This window comes from Theropithecus gelada, chromosome X (assembly GCF_003255815.1).
Source record: "Theropithecus gelada isolate Dixy chromosome X, Tgel_1.0, whole genome shotgun sequence".
Classification (NCBI taxonomy): Eukaryota; Metazoa; Chordata; class Mammalia; order Primates; family Cercopithecidae; genus Theropithecus; species Theropithecus gelada.
Window position 1 is genome coordinate 98,691,461 of NC_037689.1, and position 23,679 is coordinate 98,715,139.

At 44.0% G+C, this 23,679-nt stretch overlaps 2 protein-coding genes across 5 annotated transcripts in view; one reads left to right on the top strand and one right to left on the bottom strand.

The window, feature by feature from the left end:
* Positions 1–5,743, top strand: part of SRPX2 (sushi repeat containing protein X-linked 2) — a 29,932-nt gene extending 24,189 nt beyond the window's left edge. For both annotated transcript variants that reach the window (XM_025372640.1, XM_025372641.1), the window contains exons 10-11: positions 1,084–1,205; positions 2,642–5,743. In XM_025372640.1, coding sequence (XP_025228425.1) covers positions 1,084–1,205; positions 2,642–2,822 — 303 coding nt within the window. In that variant the 3' untranslated portion in view covers positions 2,823–5,743. The remainder of the gene's footprint in view (positions 1–1,083; positions 1,206–2,641) is intronic.
* Positions 5,744–6,317: 574 nt separating this feature from the next.
* SYTL4 (synaptotagmin like 4) overlaps positions 6,318–23,679 on the bottom strand; it is a 55,599-nt gene continuing 38,237 nt past the window's right edge. For all 3 annotated transcript variants that reach the window (XM_025372637.1, XM_025372639.1, XM_025372638.1), the window contains 12 exons: positions 22,978–23,079; positions 22,433–22,508; positions 21,941–22,031; positions 21,728–21,831; positions 20,182–20,271; positions 18,899–19,077; positions 18,511–18,613; positions 17,822–17,983; positions 13,059–13,167; positions 11,154–11,253; positions 10,217–10,425; positions 6,318–7,997 (listed from right to left, as the gene is read on the bottom strand). In XM_025372637.1, the coding sequence (XP_025228422.1) occupies positions 7,849–7,997; positions 10,217–10,425; positions 11,154–11,253; positions 13,059–13,167; positions 17,822–17,983; positions 18,511–18,613; positions 18,899–19,077; positions 20,182–20,271; positions 21,728–21,831; positions 21,941–22,031; positions 22,433–22,508; positions 22,978–23,079 (1,474 nt within the window). In that variant the 3' untranslated portion in view covers positions 6,318–7,848. The remainder of the gene's footprint in view (positions 7,998–10,216; positions 10,426–11,153; positions 11,254–13,058; positions 13,168–17,821; positions 17,984–18,510; positions 18,614–18,898; positions 19,078–20,181; positions 20,272–21,727; positions 21,832–21,940; positions 22,032–22,432; positions 22,509–22,977; positions 23,080–23,679) is intronic.

Genomic DNA, 23,679 nt, shown 5'->3' on the forward strand with positions numbered 1-23,679 from the left:
AAAGAACAGGCTAGGTTACTGAAGATAATTCAGGGTATGCTGACAAAACTAACAGAAGCAGCTCTGGGGAGCTGCAAGGGGCTGGATACCCATGTGGGAGAAAAAGCTACTTAGGAGGTTTCTAAAGGTTGAATCTTAGAAGTTGCCGAGTGAATATTCAGGGGCCCAGGATGGAAGTAGTTTTACAAAAAAAAAAAAAGCTGGAGGGTCTAGACCAAAAAGACCTTATTCATCCAGAGACCCAAAAAGAATGACAAAGGCAACAGTTCAGTTGGAAGCAAGGGAGTAAGAACAAGAAAAGGAACCTGTCAGCAAGCATAGTGACCCTGAGGGTGAGGACTAGAAGGGAAGCCCAAAGATGAAACAGAGGTGGGGTGCCGAGGAGTATTCAAGGTCTCTTTAAACCTCACCCTGGTAACTGGCTAGTAGGTAATCCTGCAAGACAAGGCAGGACGGAGATCCGGGGTTGGACTGCAAGCTGCGCTGCCCAGTGCGAGGAAGGTAACAAGGGGTAATGAAAAGAGCACTGGGCACAGTTTTGGAGAAATCCTGGAGACTGAGTGAAGGCCCTGGCCAGGTAGCCTATTGGTAAAGAGCACATGCTTGGGCAGGGGGCATCAGTCCTCGGTTTGAATCTTGGCTCAGCATGTTATTGTCACCACCTGGCTTGTGAGGGGTGTTGTGAGGATTAGATTACATCTACAAAGCATTAGGTTTGTGTATTCAATAAACAACAGCCATTATCATATCACATTGGCTATTCATTAAGAACTTATGTAATTTAAAACCTATGCAAACTTAAACAATGATTATGTTCCTGCAATTTAGTCATTGAATTTCTCTTCTCTATCCCACTTTGTGTAACTGGTTTCAGTAGAATGAAGGAAGCACCGTTGGGGCAAGTACTTCCGGAATGACACAGGGAACAGGTTGTTGTAGACCCCACAGCGTGATTACGTGATCACTGGGGGAGAAAGGGCTCCTTTCCCACACTGCTTCATGTGGTCCCACGAGGAATCAGCCAAGTAGCCTTAGGTTTGAACGCACGGCCCTGTTGTGTAAAATGTTCTCTCTCCCTCCCAGCAATCCACCTGTGGACTGGATTTGCGGCATGTGACCATCATTGAACTGGTGGGACAGCCACCTCAGGAGGTGGGGCGCATCCGGGAGCAACAGCTGTCAGCCAACATCATCGAGGAGCTCAGGTCCAGGCTGGGAGGCTGCCAAGCGCGGTGTCGGGGAGGATGGCTGGGGCCGGGGGAGAAACCCTAGGCAGGACACTGGCAAAAGCAGACTACTGGGGAACCATCAGACACTACTCTCTCGGGGCACTTCTTGTGTTTGAACTCTTATGGATGCATTAGGTAAGACCAGAGAGTTCTTTACTTTGGCAGAACATCAGAATCAAATGAGGGCTTAAAATACAGATGACCAGGCCCACCCTACACCACCTTAGGAATGTGCTTTTACAAAGGCACCTGAGGGGACTCTGAAGCACAGCCAGGGCTGAGACAGTAAACCCAAACTTGACTCAGATAAGCCCCGGCTCTTGTTTTCTGGCCTCATCTCTTTGCCTTCAGTCTCCAAAGGAGCAAAAGGCATCTTTTTTTTTTTTTTTTTTTTTTTAGATGGGGTTTTGCTCTTATCGCCTAGGCTGGAATGCAACGGCACGATTTCAGCTCACTGCAACTTCCACCTCCCAGGTTCAAGCAATTCTCCTGCCTCAGCCTCCCGAGTAGCTGGGATTACAGGTGTGTGCCACCATGCCCAGCTAATTTTTGTATTTTTAGTAGAGACAGGTTTCCCCATATTGGCCGGGTTGGTCTCAGACTCCTGACCTCAGGTGTTCTGCCCACCTCGGCCTCCCAAACTGCTGGGATTACAGACATGAGCTGCCATGCCCATCACAAAAGGCATCTTTAAGCACTGAAATCTGAGTCATATCTATCAACTCCAGGGGAAGAGAACATTAGAGGTGACAGGTAATGGAAGAAGTGGGTCTTTCTCATTATCTATCCAGTATCACCCTTCTAATACCTTCACATATATTCAGGGCCAAGAAAGCCATTACTGCTCTGTTTTAGAGCAGTGCCTCTAAACAATAGAGAAACTATATCTGCCTCTAGAGCGCAGTCTCAGTGGGGACAGAAAGATTCAGTCCCAATTAGAGAAGAGACTAGAAAACACTCAGAGGGAGACTGCAGACTTGCAGCTACAGATGGAAGAGTTAACCAGAAGGTATTTATCAACCTAAGGACTGCCATGTATGATGTGCATACACAGCACAGTCTCTGCAGCGGGTGGCCCCTGGAGTCACCCTGTGCAGCCTGCACAGCAATATGTGATAGCCCTGCTTAAAAGGGCCTACAGTGAAAGCACTGCCTGTTAATAACAAAGCTGTCGCAGCTGAGGTGAGGAAGGGACTGCTTAGCAGAACTAGATGCATAGAGGCAGCAAGAGTAGAGTCTGAACACAGAAAAACAAAGAGACTTGAGACAGGAAGTAGAGGGGATGGGGACCAGGGATGAGGTGGGGAAGGAATTAGTCCATGAGTGGAGGTGCAAAAAGTCAGAGGGTAGTAGAGCCTGGGGGGATAGGTGCCCAGACAAGGTCTCATACCTCCCTGGGCTGCTCTCTCTAGGCAATTTCAGCGCCTCACTCGCTCCTACTTCAATATGGTGTTGATTGACAAGCAGGGCATCGACCGAGACCGCTACATGGAACCTGTCACCCCCGAGGAAATCTTCACATTCATTGATGACTACCTACTGAGCAATCAGGAGTTGACTCAGCGCCGGGAGCAAAGGGACATATGCGAGTGAACTTGAGCCAGGGCATGGTTGAAGTCAACGGAAAAGCTCCTCTAGTTAGCTGAAACTGAGACCTAATAAAAGGAGGAAATGGTTTCCCACAGTTCTAGGGACAGGACTCTGAGGTGGGTGAGTTTGCCAAATCCTACAACGTTTCCAGGCATCCTTTTAGGGCTGTTTAATAGTTTCCCTAGAAGCTAGGTAGGGACTGAGGACAGGCCTTGGGCAGTGGGTTGGGGGTAGAAGTTCTTCCTTTCCTAACCCGGGCCCCTGCCCAGCTCTCCAGTCTTTCAGAAAAGTAAATCCTAAATTCACTCACGAACTGGCTGTTTTAACTGGTTCCTCTACCCTGAGGTGACAGCAGAGGGCAGCATGAGCACAACAGAAACCAGCTTACACTTTAAGCAAGTGTAGCTGGATTTTCCTTATAGGATGAGGTAGCAGGGTACAAAACTTTTTTTTTTTTTTTTTTCCGAGACGGAGTCTTGCTCTGTCGCCCAGGCTGGAGTGCAGTGGCGCGATCTCGGCTCATTGCAAGCTCCATCTCCCCGGTTCATGCCATTCTCCTGCCTCAGTCTCCCAAGTAGCTGGGACTACAGGTGCCCGCCACCATGCCTGGCTAATTTTTTGTATTTTTAGTAGCGACGGGGTTTCACCGTGTTAGCCAGGATGGTCTCGATCTCCTGACCTCATGATCTGCCCACCTCGGCCTCCCAAAGTGCTGGGATTACAGGCATGAGCCACCATGCCCGGCCCAAAACACTCTTGAACTTGTTTGTCATTTCCCCTTCTAGGGCATTGGGCAGCAAATGTTATCTGAACCATTACTTCACTGTTAGGAAAACCCTGCAGTGGGAGAGAGCTTGGGAAGATGTATCCAATCAGAGCAGAATGCTCTCTGGGGCCCTCCAGCTGGCTCACGGAAAAGAACCCCTTCTTCCTGAGGCCTCCCGTTTCTGTAGCAGAAGGCAAACAATTCTCTCCCTTCTTCAGAGGAATTCCCAGCTTGTTACTTAGGAAACTTCAAAACCACCACTGCAGGTTGCAGGGAAAGAAAAGCAAAACAGACCCGCCTCATGTATTCACTTCTTCAGATACTCATCCCCTTTTGAGAGATGAGCACAGAGCAGGTGGGAGCTATAGCAGCACAAAAATCAAGCCTTACCAGGCCTAAAATTCGAGGTGGAGCCACACACAGATCCCTGCTCTGACTGCAGTCCCTCTCAATGGTGTGCCAGTGTCTGAAAGAAAAGTGTTCTCTCCCTTGCTGCTGAGAAGCTTCTTTCATACAGTCATGAAACCCAGAGTCATAGCTAAGACTCAGCAGCCTCTCTCCTTCAGCTTTACTCAGGGGGTCATCAGTGGATGACTTCAGGGGAGAAGGAAGCAGGCTGGATGGGGAGGCAGAGCTCATCATGCTCGAGCACTATGTGCCAGGTACTGTTCTAAACACTCTACTGATTGGCTCTGAAGTCTTCACAAGAACTCTATGAGGTAGGTACTGTTATTAACCCCATTTTACAGATGAGGAAATTGAAGTTGAGTGAGATTAGGCAATTTGCCTAAGATCAGACAGCTAGTAAGTGGCAGAGTCAGGATTTCAACACCAGCAGCCTGGCTCTAGAGGCATAATGTTCTTAGACATTATGCCATCCTGATGCTACTTCTTTTCCTACTTTCCATTTAAAGACAACTGAAAGCTGTAAGCAAGGAGAAAGTTTCCATGTTCTATAATCCTACCCAGACACAAGGCTCAGAGTGGGCTCAGGAGGAAAGAGGGAAATGAAAGGCTCTCAACCTGAGAAAATTCAGTCTTGAAAGCAGAGTGATGGGACATAAATCATGAGCCCAGAACAAATGGGGGGAGCAGTGAGTCAGAGAGAAGCTCCTTCCACTGGGGTTTTAGTGGAAATCTCATTCTTTAAATGCAAAATAAAAAATTAGGGAGTTGCTGGGTAGAATGGAACATGGAGGAAATGTTCAAAGTTGGAGCAAAAAGGTCCCTTCTCCCTCTTCCCTCCAGGGAAATATGGGAACTGTGAGAGGCAGCAGGCAAGTTTTGGGCAGAAGGCAGATACAATGAGTTCATGTGGGAAATCTCTGGTCAGACTAGGTCTATGGTTCCAAAGGCAAAGGCTGCACCTTGGGCGAGATGAATGCCCTTCCTTGTGTTTATCGCTAACACTTCAAGTGGCAAGCCAGGACATGCTAGCAGGTCAAAGGCCCAAACAGAGCAGGCCCACTATCCGCGAAACAGAGCTCCACCTGGACCTGACTCAAGGAACATTTATATGCAACTGAGGAGCTTTTGTTTAATTTCATTTTGAATAGTCAAGGCAAGTCAATCTTGCTTTCTTTATGTAAAGTTTTACAGTAACCTCCTTTGTAGTCCTTTGAAGATGAGGATTTGAGAAATCCTAACTTCTAAAGTAGGGGAGAGACAGCAGCAGAATAAGGCCCACAGCCAGACCCAAAGGGGCTACCCCGACCCCTGTATATATTGTACCTCTCTCTCTACCCACCTCTCCCCCACTTCTCCCCCATGCCCCACTCTCTCTTATCCTGCCTGTCCCTCTCCCCTACTTCTCTGTCTGTCTCTTTCTCACATACACACACACTCACTCACAAGCAGTACAGTCACTAAGTTGGCTAGGTAATATCCAAAGCATTCTGATTGTCCTACTTTTTGTAAATTGAACTTATTTAATATATTTTAGAAGAGATAAGTCATCTCTTCCTTTGACTCTTCACCCATAACACACATATCATTCTCACAGGAGGCCACATGGTGCAGTAGTCAGACTTTGGTTCAAAGCCCAACTCTGTCACGTGACAGTGGGCTTGAGTTTCCTCATCTGTAAAAAGGGAAGATTTCCTACTTCATAAAGTGGTTGGAGAAATTAAAGAAATAGTATATGAAGCCTTGTACATAAGCAGCATTTGACATCTATTAATGCCCTTTTGCACAAGAGGTCAAGAATTGCTTGGGTTCTACCTAGAAATCAAGAGCCTTATTTCTGAGCTGGGTTACTTGGCACCTGTGTTATTTCTCTCTCAAAACTACATAATGGTAGGAGGAGTAAAAGAAAAAGTCCCCGCCTCCCAGAGAAATTGAAGGATCCAGAAAGAAGTGCTTATAGCAGGGAATGTCTTCCCTCACCTCCTGTATGAACATCTCTCTCCTTCCTCCAGTATAGGAGGGTCTACAAAGCTAAAGGAAGGGTTCCTTTGTTACGAGATAGAAAAGTGGTGCCACTTTTAGGATGATTTCTCAGTTCTCTCCTTAGATACTAAACACAAAGGACAAGGGATCAAGCTCAGCAAAGGTATCAGGCATTTAAGGTATCAGGCAGCAATGCGGGAAAAGGCAAACTTTCTTCAATCAGCACAGGATGGTTAGGGAAGAGCATTTATCACTTTGGTTCTTATCCTTCAAGCCATGGGAAAAGCAACAGTGAGTTGGGACATCAGAGACAAAAGCATTTATAGAACTAACAAACGCAAACATTTGACAAGTGAGAAAGCTTTATTAAAGCACACGTACATGTCGGGGGATGGGAAACAAAAGAGCAAGTTACAGCCTAGGATCCCAAGTTATGCCTTCCATTACAATTGCAATCCACACCAAATCAATCTTTGAAAACATTCCTCCATTCGGTTCATACATACAATAGAAACCATTGTAGCTGCCCTTAATCCAGTGTCCTTATAGGAAATCAGTTAGCAGCTGACTCTGTTGAAAGGGATTTCCTCTCTGCTATACACTCCTTCCACACACAACTTTGGCTAGAAACGCTTATAAGAACAGAAAGGTTAGTTTGGATCAGTGAGTACCAGAAGATGAAACTTAGCTCACTAGACCCTTCTTTGAAAAGCCTCAACACACTACACCCATGTAATATGTAGGTCAAATTTAGGAAACAATAGCAAAAACAGGAACTGAAAGCTCATCAAGCAGGAAGTCAGAACCACAGGGAGACTGTCTACATTCCCTTAGAGCCCTTAACAGTCCCCAGCCTGGAGAAACACTGGGCCAGTTGAGATAACACTTGGTTCTTCTGACTGACACAGTGGTATGTAGACCATGCTGTCTGATAACACACCCTAGACATAAACACTAAGACAGATGTGGTACATGAGGATGAATATATCTCATCTTTCATTCGAGAAATGAGGAGCTCTCTCTCCAATGACTGCAATATCAGTTTAAAATACAGAAAATTCAGCATGGGCTGTGAGACACTTTACCCTCAGTCACTCCAGTCCTCTGAGATCAGCTAGAAGCTCTCACTGGGCATGCTCATGACTTTTAGTCAAAATACATTATCTAATTAAAGTGCTTTTCTAAAGCAGCTCCATTATAAGAGTCCCCCAAAGGTCTAGTAAAGATGTCTAGAACTGGAAAAAGCTTGGGAATTCTGTTAGCATTTCAAAGAAAAGCATTAGACCAAAGCAAGGTGGAAACTGCTTAAAAACTAGAACAGTTAAATTTAAAAGCCAAGTTCCAGAAGTTTATCAAGGTAGAAAATAAGTTAAAAGCATAAACTGGAGAGGAGAAAGAGGAAGGAACTACTCACCTCTCCTCCACATTCCTCTGTCTTTAGTAACCCAACCCTGCTTCCCAGAGCCTTAAAACCCAGACTGGTCCTAATGCCAAAGGTAGCCAGGGTTTCCTAGGGAAGTAGGAACAATGATAGCAAGACAGAAGATAAAAGCTTGTTTTAAAAGATGTTTTTAAGTAAACCTTATAAAGACATAAGAAAAAATGGACTCTGAAAATATACCAGATTATACACAGAAACATTTTGAAGAGATGCTTATTCTTGAGACTGCTTTAAAAAGGAGAACAAGTCTGCATCACTCTAGCCAGCATAATGAGATTTGCAGAAAATACATGTTTGTACACGTACACACACACACACACACACACACACACACATCTATACACACACATTAAATTATAAATCTTTGCTCTTGGTTTCTTCACTTCCTCTGCCTGGCCCTTGCCAGGGCTGGACCTGCAGAAGAGGACAGGGACTCATAAACCCAGCTTCTGCTTGGCCATTGAGGAACGGAGCTGCAGAGTCCCTTCTGCCCAAGACCCTGGGTACTGTCGCATCTTCTGCCACAGGCTCACTTCTTCCCCAGTCGAGTCCATCCAGTCCACCACTTCCCCATTACTGTTCCCTGAGGAGAAACACCAGAGGAGGCTAAAGAGGGGCCCCACTCTCAGCCCACCAGGGAAGATGGGTTGTACAGCAAGAGTAGCCACCCCATAATAGACAGTTTCCTGTGAAGATGGGCTGATGGGCGCAGCAGTCTGGGAAGAGTTCCCTCACCTGTACTCCTGAGACTCTTGTCAAGAGACTCTGGGTTGATGAAATCAGACTCCAAATGGCACGCAGTTACTAGAGACTTTGTATTCTGAGGCTGTTACAGAGTTCTAGCGCCTGACACCTCATGCCAGAGCTATTGCCAAATGTACTTAAACTTTTTCTTTTATTATTATTGTTATTATTATTCTGAGACAGAGTCTCGCTCTGTCACCAGGCTGGAGTGCAGTGGTGTGATCTTGGCTCACTGCAACCTCCGCCTCCTGGGTTCAAGCGATTCTCCTGCCTCAGCCTCCAGAGTAGCTGGGACTACAGGCCTGCACCACCACGCCCAGCTAATTTTTTTGTATTTTTAGTAGAGACAGGGTTTCACCATGTTGGCCAGGATGGTCTCAGTCTCTTGACCTCATGATCCGCCCGCCTCAGCCTCCCAAAGTGCTGGGATTACAGGCGCGAGCCACCGCGCCCGGCCAACTTTTTTCTTTTAAAGCTAAACACCTTTCCTCTAGCTGCAGACTCCAGGTCAGAAGTAAGGATCGTATGTGGCCCCATTCCTATTATCTTGTATATTCACCCATTAATTCCGCAAACATTTATTGAGTGCCTACTGTGTGCCAGGTACTCTTCTAGGCTCTAGAGACACTAGTAAACAAAGCAGAAAACGTCCCTGTCCTCAGGCAACTTTCATTGGAATACAGAAGACAGAAAACATACAAGTAAATAAGAGTATTTCAGATAGTGAGATTAACATTATGATGTAAATAAACAGGGTGATGTGTAGTGCCTGATTCAGGACCTACTGTGCAGATGGAGTGGTCTGAGGACTCTCTGAGAAAGTGACATTTGAACCAAGACCTGAAGGATAAGAAGGAACCGGACTTTCCATTCAGAGAAAACAATAATTGCAAAGGTTCTGAAGTGGGAATGAGCTTGGTATATTTGGAGACCAGAAAGTTATGTGGTTGAAGCATAGTGAGCAAGGGGAAGAGTGATATGAGACGGATCAGAAAGGAATAGAGGGCACAGGTTACACAGGGACCTGCAGGCATGGTAAGAACTTTGGATTGTTTTCTAAGCACAACAGAAAGCCACTGAGGGGTTTTAACAGGGGACTGACATGAATTGACTTACATGTGTAAAAACATCAGTCTATATGCTTCATGTTAAATGTTCTGTGTGATTATTAATATGTAAGTATATTAATATACAAGTGCAGAGACTGGACAGAGGGCAAAGAAGAGGATCCGAGACTAAGCTCTACCAAGCACCAACATTTAGAGTTTGGGTATAGAATGCAGCAACTACAAAGAAAACTGAGAAGGGGTCAGCAGTAACTTAAAAGGGAATCAGAATGCAGTGTCAATAGAAGTTCAGTGTTTCAAGTGAAGAGGAGTGATCTACTATGTTAAATAGTGCTGAAAATTCTAGTGAGATGAGAACACCACTTTGGCAAGAGCAACTGCTCAGCAGAGTGATGGGACAAAAGCAGATCACAGTGAAGGAGAGCTGAAGGAGAGGTGAGAAGTGGAGACAATTCTTTCTAAGAAACTAGAAGGGGAACATGTGGTCAAGGGAAGGTTTATTTTTGTTTCATAAGATTGGAAATACCAGAGCATATCTGTATTCACCACTGGTAGGTAGGGAGGATGAAACTGAGAGATGAAGATTATAGAAGCGAGGTCATTGAGAAGGGTGGGGAGAGGTGGCCCAGAGCACTTGGAGAGAGCTTGGCTTTTGCTAGCAAGGACTCTTGTTTCATTATTAACAGGAGGGAAGATGGAATGTATAGGTACATACATATAGGCAGGTTTGTAGATTTTTTTGGTGGGAAGATTATGGAGTTCCTGGCAATCAGGGTTACATTTATCTGTGCATATATCAGTGTATGAGCTCAGCCTTCCCCTAGTCCTGGCACATAGTAGGCACTCAATAAGTATTGGCTGAATGTTAACTGAAAGGAAAGAAGACAACTGTCATCACAGAGGAGCTTTGTGTTGGGGGGGTGGGGGTGGTAATAGGAGTCAAACAGACAAGAAGCCTTCAAACAAGTGAGGATGAGGGAGGGGATCTCACCAGTGCCAACACCCAGCCTGACCCCTCCCAGGAAGTCATTGCTGGCCAGGGGCTCCCGGTCCCACACAGTCAGTTCCAGGCACATATGTTGTAGATCTTCCAGCCTCACACCATTGTAGACAAACGTATGGTTGTAGTGAGGATTCAGAGTCTTCTTCATCACAGGAGTTTTACGTTTACTGGCCTTGTTCCTCATGGGAAGGAGGTATCTGGCAGAGGGTGGGGAGTAATCAACAGCCTACTCAAAGCTGGCAGTTATCTCTCTAAATTCCCCTTTCCCCTACCACAGGTCTAGCCCAGGAAGATGAACCCACATCCAGATCCTAGTACACACGCCCCTCCTTGAATCTGCTGAAGCAGAGTTCCCACTATCTCTACTAGATCATTCACCTGATTCAATTCCTTTAACCTAGACAGAAAATGAATGTAATAGTATTAGTGAGGCTATTCTGTGCTCCACTGAAAATGGGTTTCAAATATTTGGCTCTGTTTCTACTAGACAATTTATCTCTTTAAATAAAACCAACAGTAATATCTATAACCTTAGCCAAACATGATTTCTAGATAAATTAAGTCAAATCTGTCATTTGGGGAAAGCTTAAAAATTGTGGGAAACAAAGCCCTGAGCTCCCAAATCTAGACAGTCAGAAGGCACAGGTTTTTACCCAAAATTAATTAAGAGCATGAGTCAGACAAAAGTCAGAACCTGTCTACAACCCTCTTATTTGGAATATCAAGTCTACAGCCCAGTCCAAACTGGGCTCAGAGCAGTGCAAAGGTGGTGGAGGTTTTGTCATTACCTAATTTCAGGAACAAATTTTGTTGCCGGGAGTGGTAAGACACACTGGATAATATCCACAGAGAAAGTTAAATTGGGTTCTTCTCTTAGCTCTCTTGTTCTGAAACTGGTTAGTTTGGGGCTGGTCTAGGGACTCACCCCTTGACAAAGCTGTCTGAAGTCCCTCCTGCTTTGGCAGCCGTCAAGTTCTTGGCTTCTTTGATCCACACCTGGAGCTCTCCCCCTTCCCCACCTTTACCTGCAAGGGATGTCAGCCATAGCAAGTGAGCCCCTTACACTTCTAGGTTTATCTTGAGCTTTGTTTATGCAGCACTTTCTTTCCTTGCTCCTAAAGGCAGCGAGCTCCATAACAGAACCATGCCTGTCCTGTTTCCTCAGTGCCTAGCACAGTGCCTGCCAGTAAGCAATAGGCGCTGTATTAATAACAACCACAATATCAATAAATGCCTATTGAAAACTGGCTATGTGCCAGATACCATGTTAAGCATTTAATTCTCAAAACAACTCTAGGAGAGTCACACTATTTTGGTCCTCATTTTGTACATGAGAAAACTGAGGTTTAGAGACATAAAGTTGCCTGATATTTGTTCAATTATTTAAAAAAGAGGGAACTCCGTTTGAGTTCTTGATTCCACCCCTACTTCACAGGACACACCAGGCATCATCAATTTCAATCCCCACCTCCCAATTGAAATATCTCTTTCTCCACTAGTCCCTACCCCTCAGTCTAAATATATACTAATCTCATCTCTTTGAAAAAGTACTTCTAAAAGAAAAGCTCCCTTTAACCTTATCTCTTCTTCAAGCTATTATCCATGTCTCTACTTTCTTTCACCATCAATTATCCTGAGGGAAAAAAAGTCCACACTTACCACCTCTACTTCTTTGCCCATTCACTCACCCTAGTTTCTAGTGAAATCTGGTTTCTGCTTTCACTGATCCACTGAAAATGCAATCTAATGCCAATTGGCCATGTCTTCTCAGACCTCATCTGGTCTGACCTCCCTGTAGTATTTCAACACTGTTGATAACCCCCGCCCCTTCTTCTTGAAGCTCTCTCCTGATCACCTTTTACTTCACTGGTGCTTCTTTCTCTCTTCATGCTTCAAAATGTTGCTGATCTCTCTGGTTCTATACTTGCCTCTCTTCTCTAGTCATTCTACATACCCTCATTGGGGATATCATTGATTCCCCCAAACCTTCTAGATGTGACTCTGCCAAAGCTGTATTTTTTCAAAGAACTTAGGCAACACATTGCCAGTGGATCAAGTGAAACTCTTTAAGTTCAAGGCCCTCTTCAGTCAGGTTCCCACCTCATGTCCAATTCCAGCCCCACACCCACATCTAGTGTACCAAAACTCCAGTCCCACTAAAATAAGGGACACACTCACAACCCCACATTTACCATGCCTTTTTAAAACCTTTGCTTATGTTATCCCCTCTTCTAAAAATGCCCTTCTCTCCTCATCCTGCTCCTTTTCTGTCTGGTAAAGTTTTAAGATCCAGTTTTAATGTTACTTCTTCAAAACTCTCCCAAATGTAACCAGACATAATTGACGACTCCTATTTCTGTGTCCTTTTAGCACATGACAGTATTTCTTGCCAAAACTTAAGCTCTTCAAGGGAAAGCAAGTATGTTTTACTCATCTACACAACCGTAGTCACTAACCCAGTGGCTGGCATGTTGAATTATTCTTCCCCAGCTTTCAACTTCCTGTCCTTCATACTTTACCACCTCTCCCAGCCACCCTTCTCAGCCCCAAAGTTTCTGTTCTCTTCTGCCCTCTTAGTAGCTTGCCACAGCTGGACCAAGACCAAGTCCATTTAATAGCCTAAAAAAAGAAAAGAATGCCAACCCTAAGGCATTCTCTTCTGGTTGGAAAAACGCAGAGAGGCTTCCTTAGTAGAGGAACCTCCCTAGCAGATCCAGGGAGCACCCCAATCTGGTCTCTTCAACAGTGCTAGCCAGTAGCAAGCACCGGCCTCACACAGATCCTGTGCGGAAGACTGAGAGCTAAATCCAGGACCCCAAAGAAAACTCACTCTTTTTCCGGTCACCTCCAACAGGGGGTTTGGAGGCTGGGATGTATTTCAATGAAACCACCAACTCGCCTTTGTGTGATGGCAAGCCAGTCGGGGACTCAGCACTGATCTGAAACACAGGGAAACCCAACAGGTCAAGCTGGGTCTCTCAGGAATTGCTGGGACTTCTCCCTGAGAAAATTCTAAAATTACCCCCCAAGAACAGCATCAGGGCAAAAGAGGATCCTTCTTCATATGAATATAATCCAGGGTCCCTAGGCCATGGCAGCCACAGGTTTCTATGGCAGTTTCTTTATAAGGAAACAGGGCAGAACCAACAAAGTCTTCTGCAATACCCACTATTTGGGGGTATAGTTACTCTATTCCAAATACTCTCAAAGATCTTCAAGCAAGGTTGCCATACAAACTCACGAAGGACTGACAGCATGACGGAGAATCTTGCTACCAGCATTGTTAGTAATAGCCAAAAAGTGGAAATGACCTAAATGTCAATCAATATAGAAAGAGTTAAATGAATAATTGTAGTGTCCTTGTATGGCATATGGCACGCAATCATCAAAAAAGAATGCAGTGAATCTGTACATGCTGACATGGAAAGATATTCAAGACATAGGGTCAAGTCAACAAAGCAAGATGCAGAAAAATGTTCCACTTATATTAAAATATATTCATATTTGTATATGTGACTATAAATGTATGTAAATAACGATTACCATTATCACTTATGTTAGCCCTTACTATGTGCTAGGCACTGTTATAAGTACTTTGGGTGTATCATTTTGTTTGATGACTGTCTCTATGAGATAGGTACTATTATCCCCATTTTACAAGTGATGGAAGAGAGGAACAGAGAAGCTAAGTAACTCGCCCAAGGTCACACAGTTAGTAATCAGCAGAGCCAAGATTCAAATTCAGACAGACTGGTTCCAGAGTCCATGCTTTTAAACACTATACCACACTGCATAGAAAAACCCAGGATACGAACAAACTTATCAATGTTTCCTCTAGGGAGGGAACAGAATAGGGAAACGAAAGACGATGTTCCCCTTTTTACTCAAATAAACATTTAGTGTCTTTTTAATGTGAATAGTTCATATCATTTGTATGGTATTTCAAATACTTTGTATTTTTAAAAAGAGGGCTTGTTGGGAGGAAAAAAAGAGAGAAAGAGGGCTTTCAGCCAGGGGCAGTGGCTCACATTTGTAATCCCAGCACTTTGGGAGGCTGAGGTGGGCAAATGCTTGAGTCCAGGAGTTCGAGACCAGCCTGGGCAACATACCAAAACCCCGTCTCTACAAAAAACACAAAAATCAGCTGACTGGGTGGTGTGGGCCTATAATCCCAGCTACTTGGGAGGCTGAGGCATGAGAATCACTTGAACCCGGGAGGCAGAGGTTGCAGTGAGCCAAGATCGTGCCACTGCACTCCAGCCTGGGTGACAGAGCCAGACCCTGTCCCTCCCCCCAAAAAAAGAAAAAAGGAGGGCTTGCAAGGAGTTGAAGGATAGGTGAAACTCTGTTACACGAATTTGAATATGCCACAATTACAAATTTTGCATTTATGTAAATTACCTTTGATCAATGTCTGTCTCTACCACTAGAGTCGAAGTGCCAAGAGACAGAAATCAAGCCTATTTTTGTTCATCCTAGTATGCCCAACACTTAGCAAAGTATCTGGCACATAGTAGGTGCTCCACAAATATTTACTGAATGAATGTAAGAGTGAACGAATGAATTTCTGGGATGAGCAGCAAGTGGCCTATTGTCTTTGGCTTTGATTGGCAGAACTGGTTTACTCTACTGGATCTCTCTGAATGACTTTGTTCCTTATGCTTTAGTATCCAGAGCATGAGCTGATGCAGACTAAAGGTGCCCTTTCACCTGCTTGTTTTGTTTTTGTTTTTGTTTTTGTTCTTGTTTTTGTTTGAGACAGGGTTTCACTCCCACAGCCCAGGCAGGTTGGAATGCAATGGTGCAATCTCAGCTAACTGCAATCTCTGCCTCCCAAGCTCAAGTGATTCTCCAGCGTCAGCCTCCCAAGTGGCTGGGACTACAGGCGCACACCACCACACCCAGCTAATTTTTGTAGAGGTGGGGTTTTGCCAGGTTGCCCAGGCTGGTCCAAAACTCCTGAGCTCAAGTGATTTGCCTACCTCAGCCTCCCAAAGTGCTGGGATTACAAGCAAGAGCCACCGCACTTGGCCTTGCCTGTGTTAATTGGGGTTCCTCTAACCTAGGTCCTCACCAATGCTAGGAAGGCATAATCCCCACAGGTTTGGATCAACATACCACACACCCAGAACACACAGTTTAATGTATGTGAGAGAGACAAAAGAATCAGGAGGTAGATGCAGGCAAGGGAAAACTGAATACGAGCAAATGGATTGCTAGGGAAAAAAACAAAACCAGAATCAACAAATGTAGAAGTTAAAATCGATATATAATATGGGAGTGGTCTTTCCGTTGTTTATAAAATGTCTACACAATTTATTCATTTCTAGAAAATTAATTTTTTAGAAAAGTTCTGTGAGTTTCAGTGGATTCTTAAAAATTGGAGTTTAGCATTAGCTAGAAACTGGCATATTTATTTTAGTAGCACATTTTTATTCTGGCTCCAAATATTTGCAAAGAGCAAATACCTCCATGTTAATGTGATTTCTTCTCTTTATATAAAACAGTTTCATGGCAGTAGTTCATGATGATTTACAGTGACATTTCCAATATAATTATATTGACTGTAGAGAATGACTTGGGTGCCAAATGGTTAAGAAATTCTAAATTTGTAATAATATGTTATAGTTTGGTAATAATTTCTTTCCTGTCTTTTTACTGATGTATAATATTTGTATGTATTTATGGGGTACATGTGATATTTTGTTACATCCATCATTTTGAACATTTATCATTTCTTTGCATTGGAAACATTTCAAATCTTCTAGTTATTTTGAAATACACATATTTTTGTTGACTATAGTCATCCTACTGTGCTACTGAACGAATTCCTGTTTTTATTAGTATTTAAAGGGACAAATTTAATGTTGTCACTATTTTTTTTTTTTGCAAGGGCAACAGCTATCAAAATATTGGATGTATATTTCCTTTCACTCAGCAATTCCACCAACAGGAATTTCTCTGACAGTTACATTCACAAAAGAAGACCAAGATATATTACAGCATAGTCTTAAGAGCGAAAAAGAATTCAAACAACTTAAATGCCTATTAGTCGGGGAATGGTAAATAAATTATAATACAGGCACATGAAAAAACGCTATGCAGCAGCAATTAAAATGAGATAGATCTGTATGTGATGGCACAAAAGGATGCCCATGATATATTGTTAAATGAAAAAACAAAGATGTGTACAATGAGGTGCATGTGAGCCCGCTTGTGTAAAAAAAGAAAAAATATACATGTAAATACACGGATGCATATCTGTGCTGCTTAATACAAAATTTCTTTTTCTTTTTTCTTTCTTTCTTTTTGAGATGGAGTTTCACTCTGTTGCCCAGACTGGAGTGCAAAGGCGCAATCTTGGATTACTGCAACCTCCGCCTCCTGGGTTCAAGCGATTCTCCTGCCTCAGCCTCCCAAGTAGCTGGGATTACAGGCTTGAGCCACCACGCCCAGCTAATTTTTTTGTATATAGTAGAGACGGGGTTTCACCATGTTGGTCAGGCTGGTCTCGAACTCCTGACCTCAGGTGTTCCGCCTGCCTCCACCTCCCAATGTGCTGGGATTACAGGCGTGAGCCACCACACCCAGCCATAAAAAATTTATAGAAGGATACACAAGTAGCATTAACACTGGTTATTTCTAAGGAATGGAACCTACTTTCCTTTTAATATACTTTATGTTGTTTTAATTTTGAACCATGTGTACCTAAGTCCTTTTTTGCTTAATTTTCTTAATATGGTAAAAAGTTCAAATGCTTAAAAAGGGGATATAGAGAAAACTAAATATTCCTTCTACCTCAGTCTCCATTCCTAGAGGCAGCCACTATGACTAGTTTCTCATCTAACTTCCCAAAGATAGTCTATGGACCATTGTAAAACCATCCCACATTTAAAACGCTGGTGTAAAAAAAATTAAAGATGAACTTTGTCATGTCATTGTATAGTTCTGATAATCAAGAAGTTGCTGAATAAGTCCTCTGTTTTAGCAGTTTCTTCTTAGCCAGATGATTTCCCTACATTATTTTATAAGTTAAGGGACTCATCTAGTTGGCCAGTGACAGAACCAGGATTCCAATACAGGTCAACACTCAGATCCCAGGCATGATTATGCCATACTGCTACACCCTGGCCCGAGGTGCCATCTCCAAAGTAATATTTCCCTGGCCTCTGTAACCAAGAGCATAGCAATTGGAGCTCCATGAATTGCTTTACTTCCCATTTGGAAGTAAAGCGGTGGCTTGGCAAAAGGATACAGATTAGGATATACACAGAAGGTTAGCTTGGAGAAGAGGTGCGAGTTAGGATGTTAGGATACACCCAGATTCTGGAAGGTTAGGAGACAAAGCTTGGTACACATATGAAAATTTTTTCAAAGCAACACCATGGCTTCATACTTTGCCTGGTTTACACAGAACTCACACTTGATATACAAATGCCTCTGAAATTGCTGTCAAACTCAGAAACAGCAGAAGGGGGCACTAGAACTCCAGAGAAGACTACATTCAAAGACGCTACCAACATAGACCAGCAGAGGCTACTGCAGACAATTCTACCTCAGATCCAAACTGCAGGAGTTGTTAAAGCAGACTACCTTTCCATGTAAAGGGAGGCAATGATCCAGTTTCTTATCAAGCTTCCAGGAATCCATCTGGATCTCTGCCTCTCCAAGGAAAGTGTTTCTGCCAAAACGGCCATGATGCCAAACTGAGAACTGCAGGGTCCTCTGAGTCAGGAGAGATTCTGGGATCTCATACTGTGAAGGGAAAGTAGAAGCCCAAGATGATTAGTTTAGGGTAATTCTTCAGACAAGATTATTCCAAAACCTGAGCAACCATTCCTGAAGTCACTAGTCCTGAATACCAAATTACTTTATATTCCCTAAGCACTTTGAGTTTCCTGACTCAAAGCCTCAACTTAACCCATTTTATAAAAACCTACCATATTCTATAGAAGGACCTGGAAAATTAATTTTTTCTTGAGTGGATGAGATAACACTGGATCGTCCAAAAAGAACTGCCAAGGAGACGCCTTATCTCAAATGTCTTTTTAAAATGAGATTTGTGGTCATGTGAATCTCCAACTTCACAACAATCCAGGAAAGGCAGATCGCCTTTGTTCTCTTCACTGGGAGTTCAGGATGTGAACAGATACCCGATGTATCCTCAGACACAGATATGGCCCACTGAAATCCGTGTCACCTGGCCTTGTTGCAGAGGAATAGCTACAGCTTAGGGCACAAGACAGAACAAGTTCTCCTACCCTTGGGGTCGAGATACTTACCCTGAGGGTCTCATCATATAGTGGATTAATGGTGTCCCGCTTGATGCTGGTTTTTCTTTTTCCTTGGCGGGACTTGTCAGGCAGAAGGTAAGTCTTCACATATCTAGAAACCAAAGAGAGTACTAAGTAATTTGCTGGCCTTTCTCAAGCCTGCTTTTCACTTTCCTGCTCTCCATATAAATATGCCATGGTGACATGTGATGACCAAAAAGTCACCTCAAGCCCTCTTAGACATGCCATTCTTGCTTCTTCCCAATCCTGGTTCTTTTCCTACATCACACCTCCCTGCTCCCCCAGAAACAGATAAGCTCTGTTCGAGAGTGCCCAGACAGATGCCGGGGTCTGGTCTCTGGTCTCAGAGCATCAGTCAGGTTCCAGAAGCACTCACGGGTTAGAGCGCTTCTTGGCTTCATCAGCATAGGCCAGCTGATGGCACTCCTTCACATGGACAACCAGACTCTGGGTTTGCTGCTCATACTTCAGGGAAAAGGCAATCCTGCCAGTCACAAAGATGTTCCCGAAATCGCCAGCTTCACTGTAGATGCTCATCATGCTGCCGATTGTACTCTGAAGATAAAGCACCCACGAACATCTGGGGAAGGCACACTCCCCCGCCCACATCACTCACATCTTCCCTCATGATAAAGCCACAGTCACTCAACAGAAGTTTCAGAAGCCCCTGCAATAAGCCAGTGCTGCTGACATTCCTTGACCCAGAGGGTAAGAGAGAACTACCAGCACTTACAACTGTTCAGGTGAATAAATCAGCTCATCGCTCACCTACCTCTTAGCTTCTCTTCCTCTCCTCTTTTTAAAAATTTTAGTGTTCATTTTCACCTGCCCCAGGAGGTGGGCAGGGAGCAGAGGCAAGGCGCAGGTAAGTCCATTTGGGGAATGCGTTATATACACTAAAACACCAGCTAGAAGGGGGCTAGTCACTAACTAAAACAAGGTGCCTTAATTATCTGTGGGTTTCTCTTATCCACCTTATGTCTATCAGGGCCTATAGAGAAAAGAGATTTGGCCAGAATTGGAAGTGAGTGGGAGGGAGGAAACCCCACCAGAAGTGAAAAGGCACCTTCCTCTCTGGTAGTAATCGGTCATGTGAGCTGACATTCTCTTCCCATGTGTGAGTGTGAACAAATTCTGTTCACCCTTTTTCCTATTTCCCTAAATATCAATCTTCATGCTTATGACAGAACCAGGCCCTGATTCTTAAATGTTCCTTTAACTTCATTATCCTGACTGGTATTACTACTTGTTAACCATACCCTGATGTCGATTAACCCTCCAGAGCCCCTTTCATGACAGTCACTTTCCTCTAATGTTGAGAATTTGGAATGGGCTATGATGACGAAATCTGATCTTGCTCACTTCATAGCCTGGGTACCCCTTCAGAGGATAAGTTAAGGTTATTGTTCACAAAGCTTGTGAAAAATGTCCCAAGCCTTAATTATCCAATGTCATAATCTCCAGGTGGGGACTCAGGAAGTCACCTAGATGTACGCTAAGCACCTATAGTCTAAACTGAGGATAGGAACAAACAAATGATCTTACTTACCTGAAAAGAGTGACTAGGATGGTTTCCCCAGGTTCCGAGTCTGCTCTAGGGAGGTGCTTTTCTTCCTAGTACCCCAACATGCCTGTAACCACAGATCTAATAGAACTTACCATGGAGGAACCACTTTGCATGCTGCTTCTGGCTAGCTTCTGGCGATGTAACTTCACTAGGTGGTCAATGTCTTCTTCTTCCTCCTCTTCCTGGAATAATAAATGTAGATTCAGAGTTAATAAAAGAAAGACTTTTCTTTAGCTTCAAAGAATAATATCTTTCCTTTAAAGCTCTGAGTTGTCGTGTGTATGCATATGCACATATACTTCTTTTTTTTCTTTTTTTCTTTTCTTTTCTTTTTTTTTTTTTTGAGACGGAGTCCCACTCTTGTTGCCCAGGCTGGAGTACAATGGCGCAATCTCAGTTCACCGCAACCTCTGCCTCCTGGGTTCAAGCAATTCTCCCTGCCACAGCCTCCAGAGTAGCTGAGATTACAGGCACCCGCCACCACAACCGGCTAATTTTTGTATTTTTAGTAGAAACGGGGTTTCTCCATGTTGGCCAGGCTGGTCTCGAACTCCTGACCTCAGGTGATCCACCTGCCTTGGCCTCCCAAAGTGCTGACATCACAGGCGTGAGCCACCGTGCCCGGCCTCATATCCTTCTTTTTACATGTCTTCCCATTTCAGGGTTCCCAGCTCTATTCCAACCATCCTTCTCATATCTCAAAAGAATAAGATAAGAATATTTAATGTTTTTCATAGAAGCTATAACTCTTTTCCATTTGACTTTCCCCAACCCTCTTTACATTTTAATCAAAAGAAGCATTTATTTGAGCCCCAGCCATATATCCAGCAATTTATTACAAAATAAAAGAGATGGCCAGGTGTGGTGGCTCACGTCTGTAATTCCAGCACTTTGAGAGGCAGAGGCGGGTAGATCACTTGAGCCCAGGAGTTCCAGACCAGGCTGGGAAACACAGTGAGACCCCCATCTCTCAAAAAAAAAAAAAAAAAAAAAAAAAAAAAGTAGCCGGGTATGATGGTTCACGCCTATAGTCCCAGCTACTCAGGAGGCTGAGGTGGGAGGATAGCTTGAGCTCAGGAGTTCAAGGTGGCACTGAGCTATAATTGTGCTACTACACTCCAGTCTGGGCAACAGAGTGAGATGCTCTCTCAAAAAAAAAAAAAAAAAAAAAAAATTGGGAAGCCGAGGCAGGTGGATCACCTGAGGTCAGGAGTTTGCGACCAGCCTGGGTCGCCTGGCCAACATGGTGAAACCCCATCTCTACTAAAAATATAAAAAATTACCCGGGCATGGTGGTGCACACCTGTAATCCCAGCTACTCAGGTGAGACAGGAGAATTGCTTGAACCCAGGAGGTGGAAGTTGCAGTGAGCCAAAATCGTGCCATTGCACTCCAGCCTGAGAAACAAGAGCGAAACTCCGTCTCAAAAAAAAAAAGAAAAAAAGAAAGAAAAAGAAAAAAGAAAAAAAAAAAGAGATAGCAAAGACAGTCCTTTCCTTTAGAAACTTGGGGGTATCAAGTTTCATGTTGCCTTTTCCTAAATAATTAAATAGGTTGATTGAGAATATCAGGTACTAAAGCCAACTCCAGATAAGTAAAATTTCATGTAGTGACCAAGTAAAATATAAGGGCACCTACCATATCCACACTGAGGCCTGGGACGGATTTGCTTCTGTCTCCCAAGGAGCCACTTTCATGTCCCACATCTTCTGGGCGAAGATCTATCACAGATTTAGTGTACTCTGAGGGGAAGACCAAAAAAGCCAAATCAAAGAGACTTATTCATACCAAGAGCCCATCAAGGGTACTCAGAACTTCAGTCTCAAAAGACCAGTAAGGAAAACCAGTTACCTGAAGGCCTGAGGATTTTTCTGGTGTTCTTCTTAAATATCATCTCACCCTCATCCACAAATACCACATTTTGACCTCCAGGCTGAGTTTCCTAGGAAGGAACAAGGGCAAGAAAATGGAAAAGGACAGACGGATAGGAAGAAGGAGTGAGTAAGGAATGACAGTCTTAAGAAGAATAAGGCTCAGATTTTCGTTAAACTACGACAAACTTAAAGGAAAGATTAAATGCCTAGAAATAGTACAAAACCTATTTTCTCACACATTTCAACCAAAACTTTAGAAAATGCTCCCAAATGAATCTGAACTGAAATGTGTTTAGTTGAAACTCCTGATTTAAATTCTGCCTAAGAGAATGGAGGGAGGGAGGGAGGGAAGAAAGAGGAAGAGAAGAGTGAGGGGGAGGGAGGGAGGGAAAGATGGAGGGAGACAGGGAGGTGAAGGAGGAAGGGAAGGAAGGGAGGAAGGAAGGTGGCTCAATAACCTGAAACTTACCTTTTCTACTTGAGATTTGGGAGCAGACATCTTCTTCCATTCTGGAAAGAGGCCAGATTTATCCAGAGAGTCTCTCCTGGAGGTAGATTCAGAAGTTATAACTAAGTCACCTCCTACCCTTCCCCTTCTACCCAGGAATCAAAGCTCTATGGAAGGAGAGCCAGTGGCTTGGGTCATCGTAATAACCAAATTCAGAAGATACACTTCACATGTGATTTACCTGGGAGGAATGCAGAAGATCAGAGAGGCAACTTTGCACAAACACAAACACTCATACCCTCATTCTTAAGGGACAGCAGCATCAGTTGCTACTGGGCTAAGAAGAATACTGCAAGGTACTGGGGGAACTGACTAGGGATGCCAATATGTTCCAAGAAGCTGTGCTCAGAGCCAAATAGGTAGACGTGCTACTTAAAAGACTTCTGGTGAGGACACAGAAAATACTTCGTTCAACTTCCTGAGGACAGAAGTCAGGAACACTGATGATGCAGAACAAAATCACAACTTGGGTTTAGAAGAGATGAGGGAAATGGGGGGAACCCCACCTGGAGGTGCTATCCGAGTCAGCTGTGAAGCTATCCAGACTCTCACTCTCAGCTTCCAATGCACTCTTTCCACTTTTCAGCTTTGGCACTTCAAATAGCACACTAGAATAAAAACCAAGAGCCAATATTGAAAGGAAGCAGGTTCTCCTGCCTCTAGTCAGGCCTCTTTCCAATCCATTCACAATCGTAGCCTGAGTGATCTTTCTAAAATAAATATGAGTATACTTTAAACATATAATAAATTAATTAATTAAGAAATAGGGTCTCACAATGTTGCCCAGGCTGGAGTACTGTGGCTATTCACAGGTACCATCATAGTGCACAACAGTCTCTAACTCCTAGGCTCAAGCAATCCTGCTGCCTCAGCCTTCTGAGTAGCTGGGAGTACAGGCATGTACCATGGTGCCCAGCTGGGTACTTTTTTGTTTTTTGTTTTTTTTTGAGACAGAGTCTCACTGTGTCTCCCAGGCTGGAGTGCAGTGGCACGATCTCGATTCACTGCAAGCTCTGCCTCCTGGGTTCACGCCATTCTCCTGCTTCAGCTTCTAGAGTAGCTGGGACTACAGGTGCCCATCCCCAATGCCCGGCTAATTTTTTTGTATTTTTAGTAGAGACACGGTTTCACCGTGTTAGCCAGGTTGGTCTCGATCTCCTGACCTCGTGATCCGCCCGCCTTGGCCTCCCAAAGTACTGGGATTACAG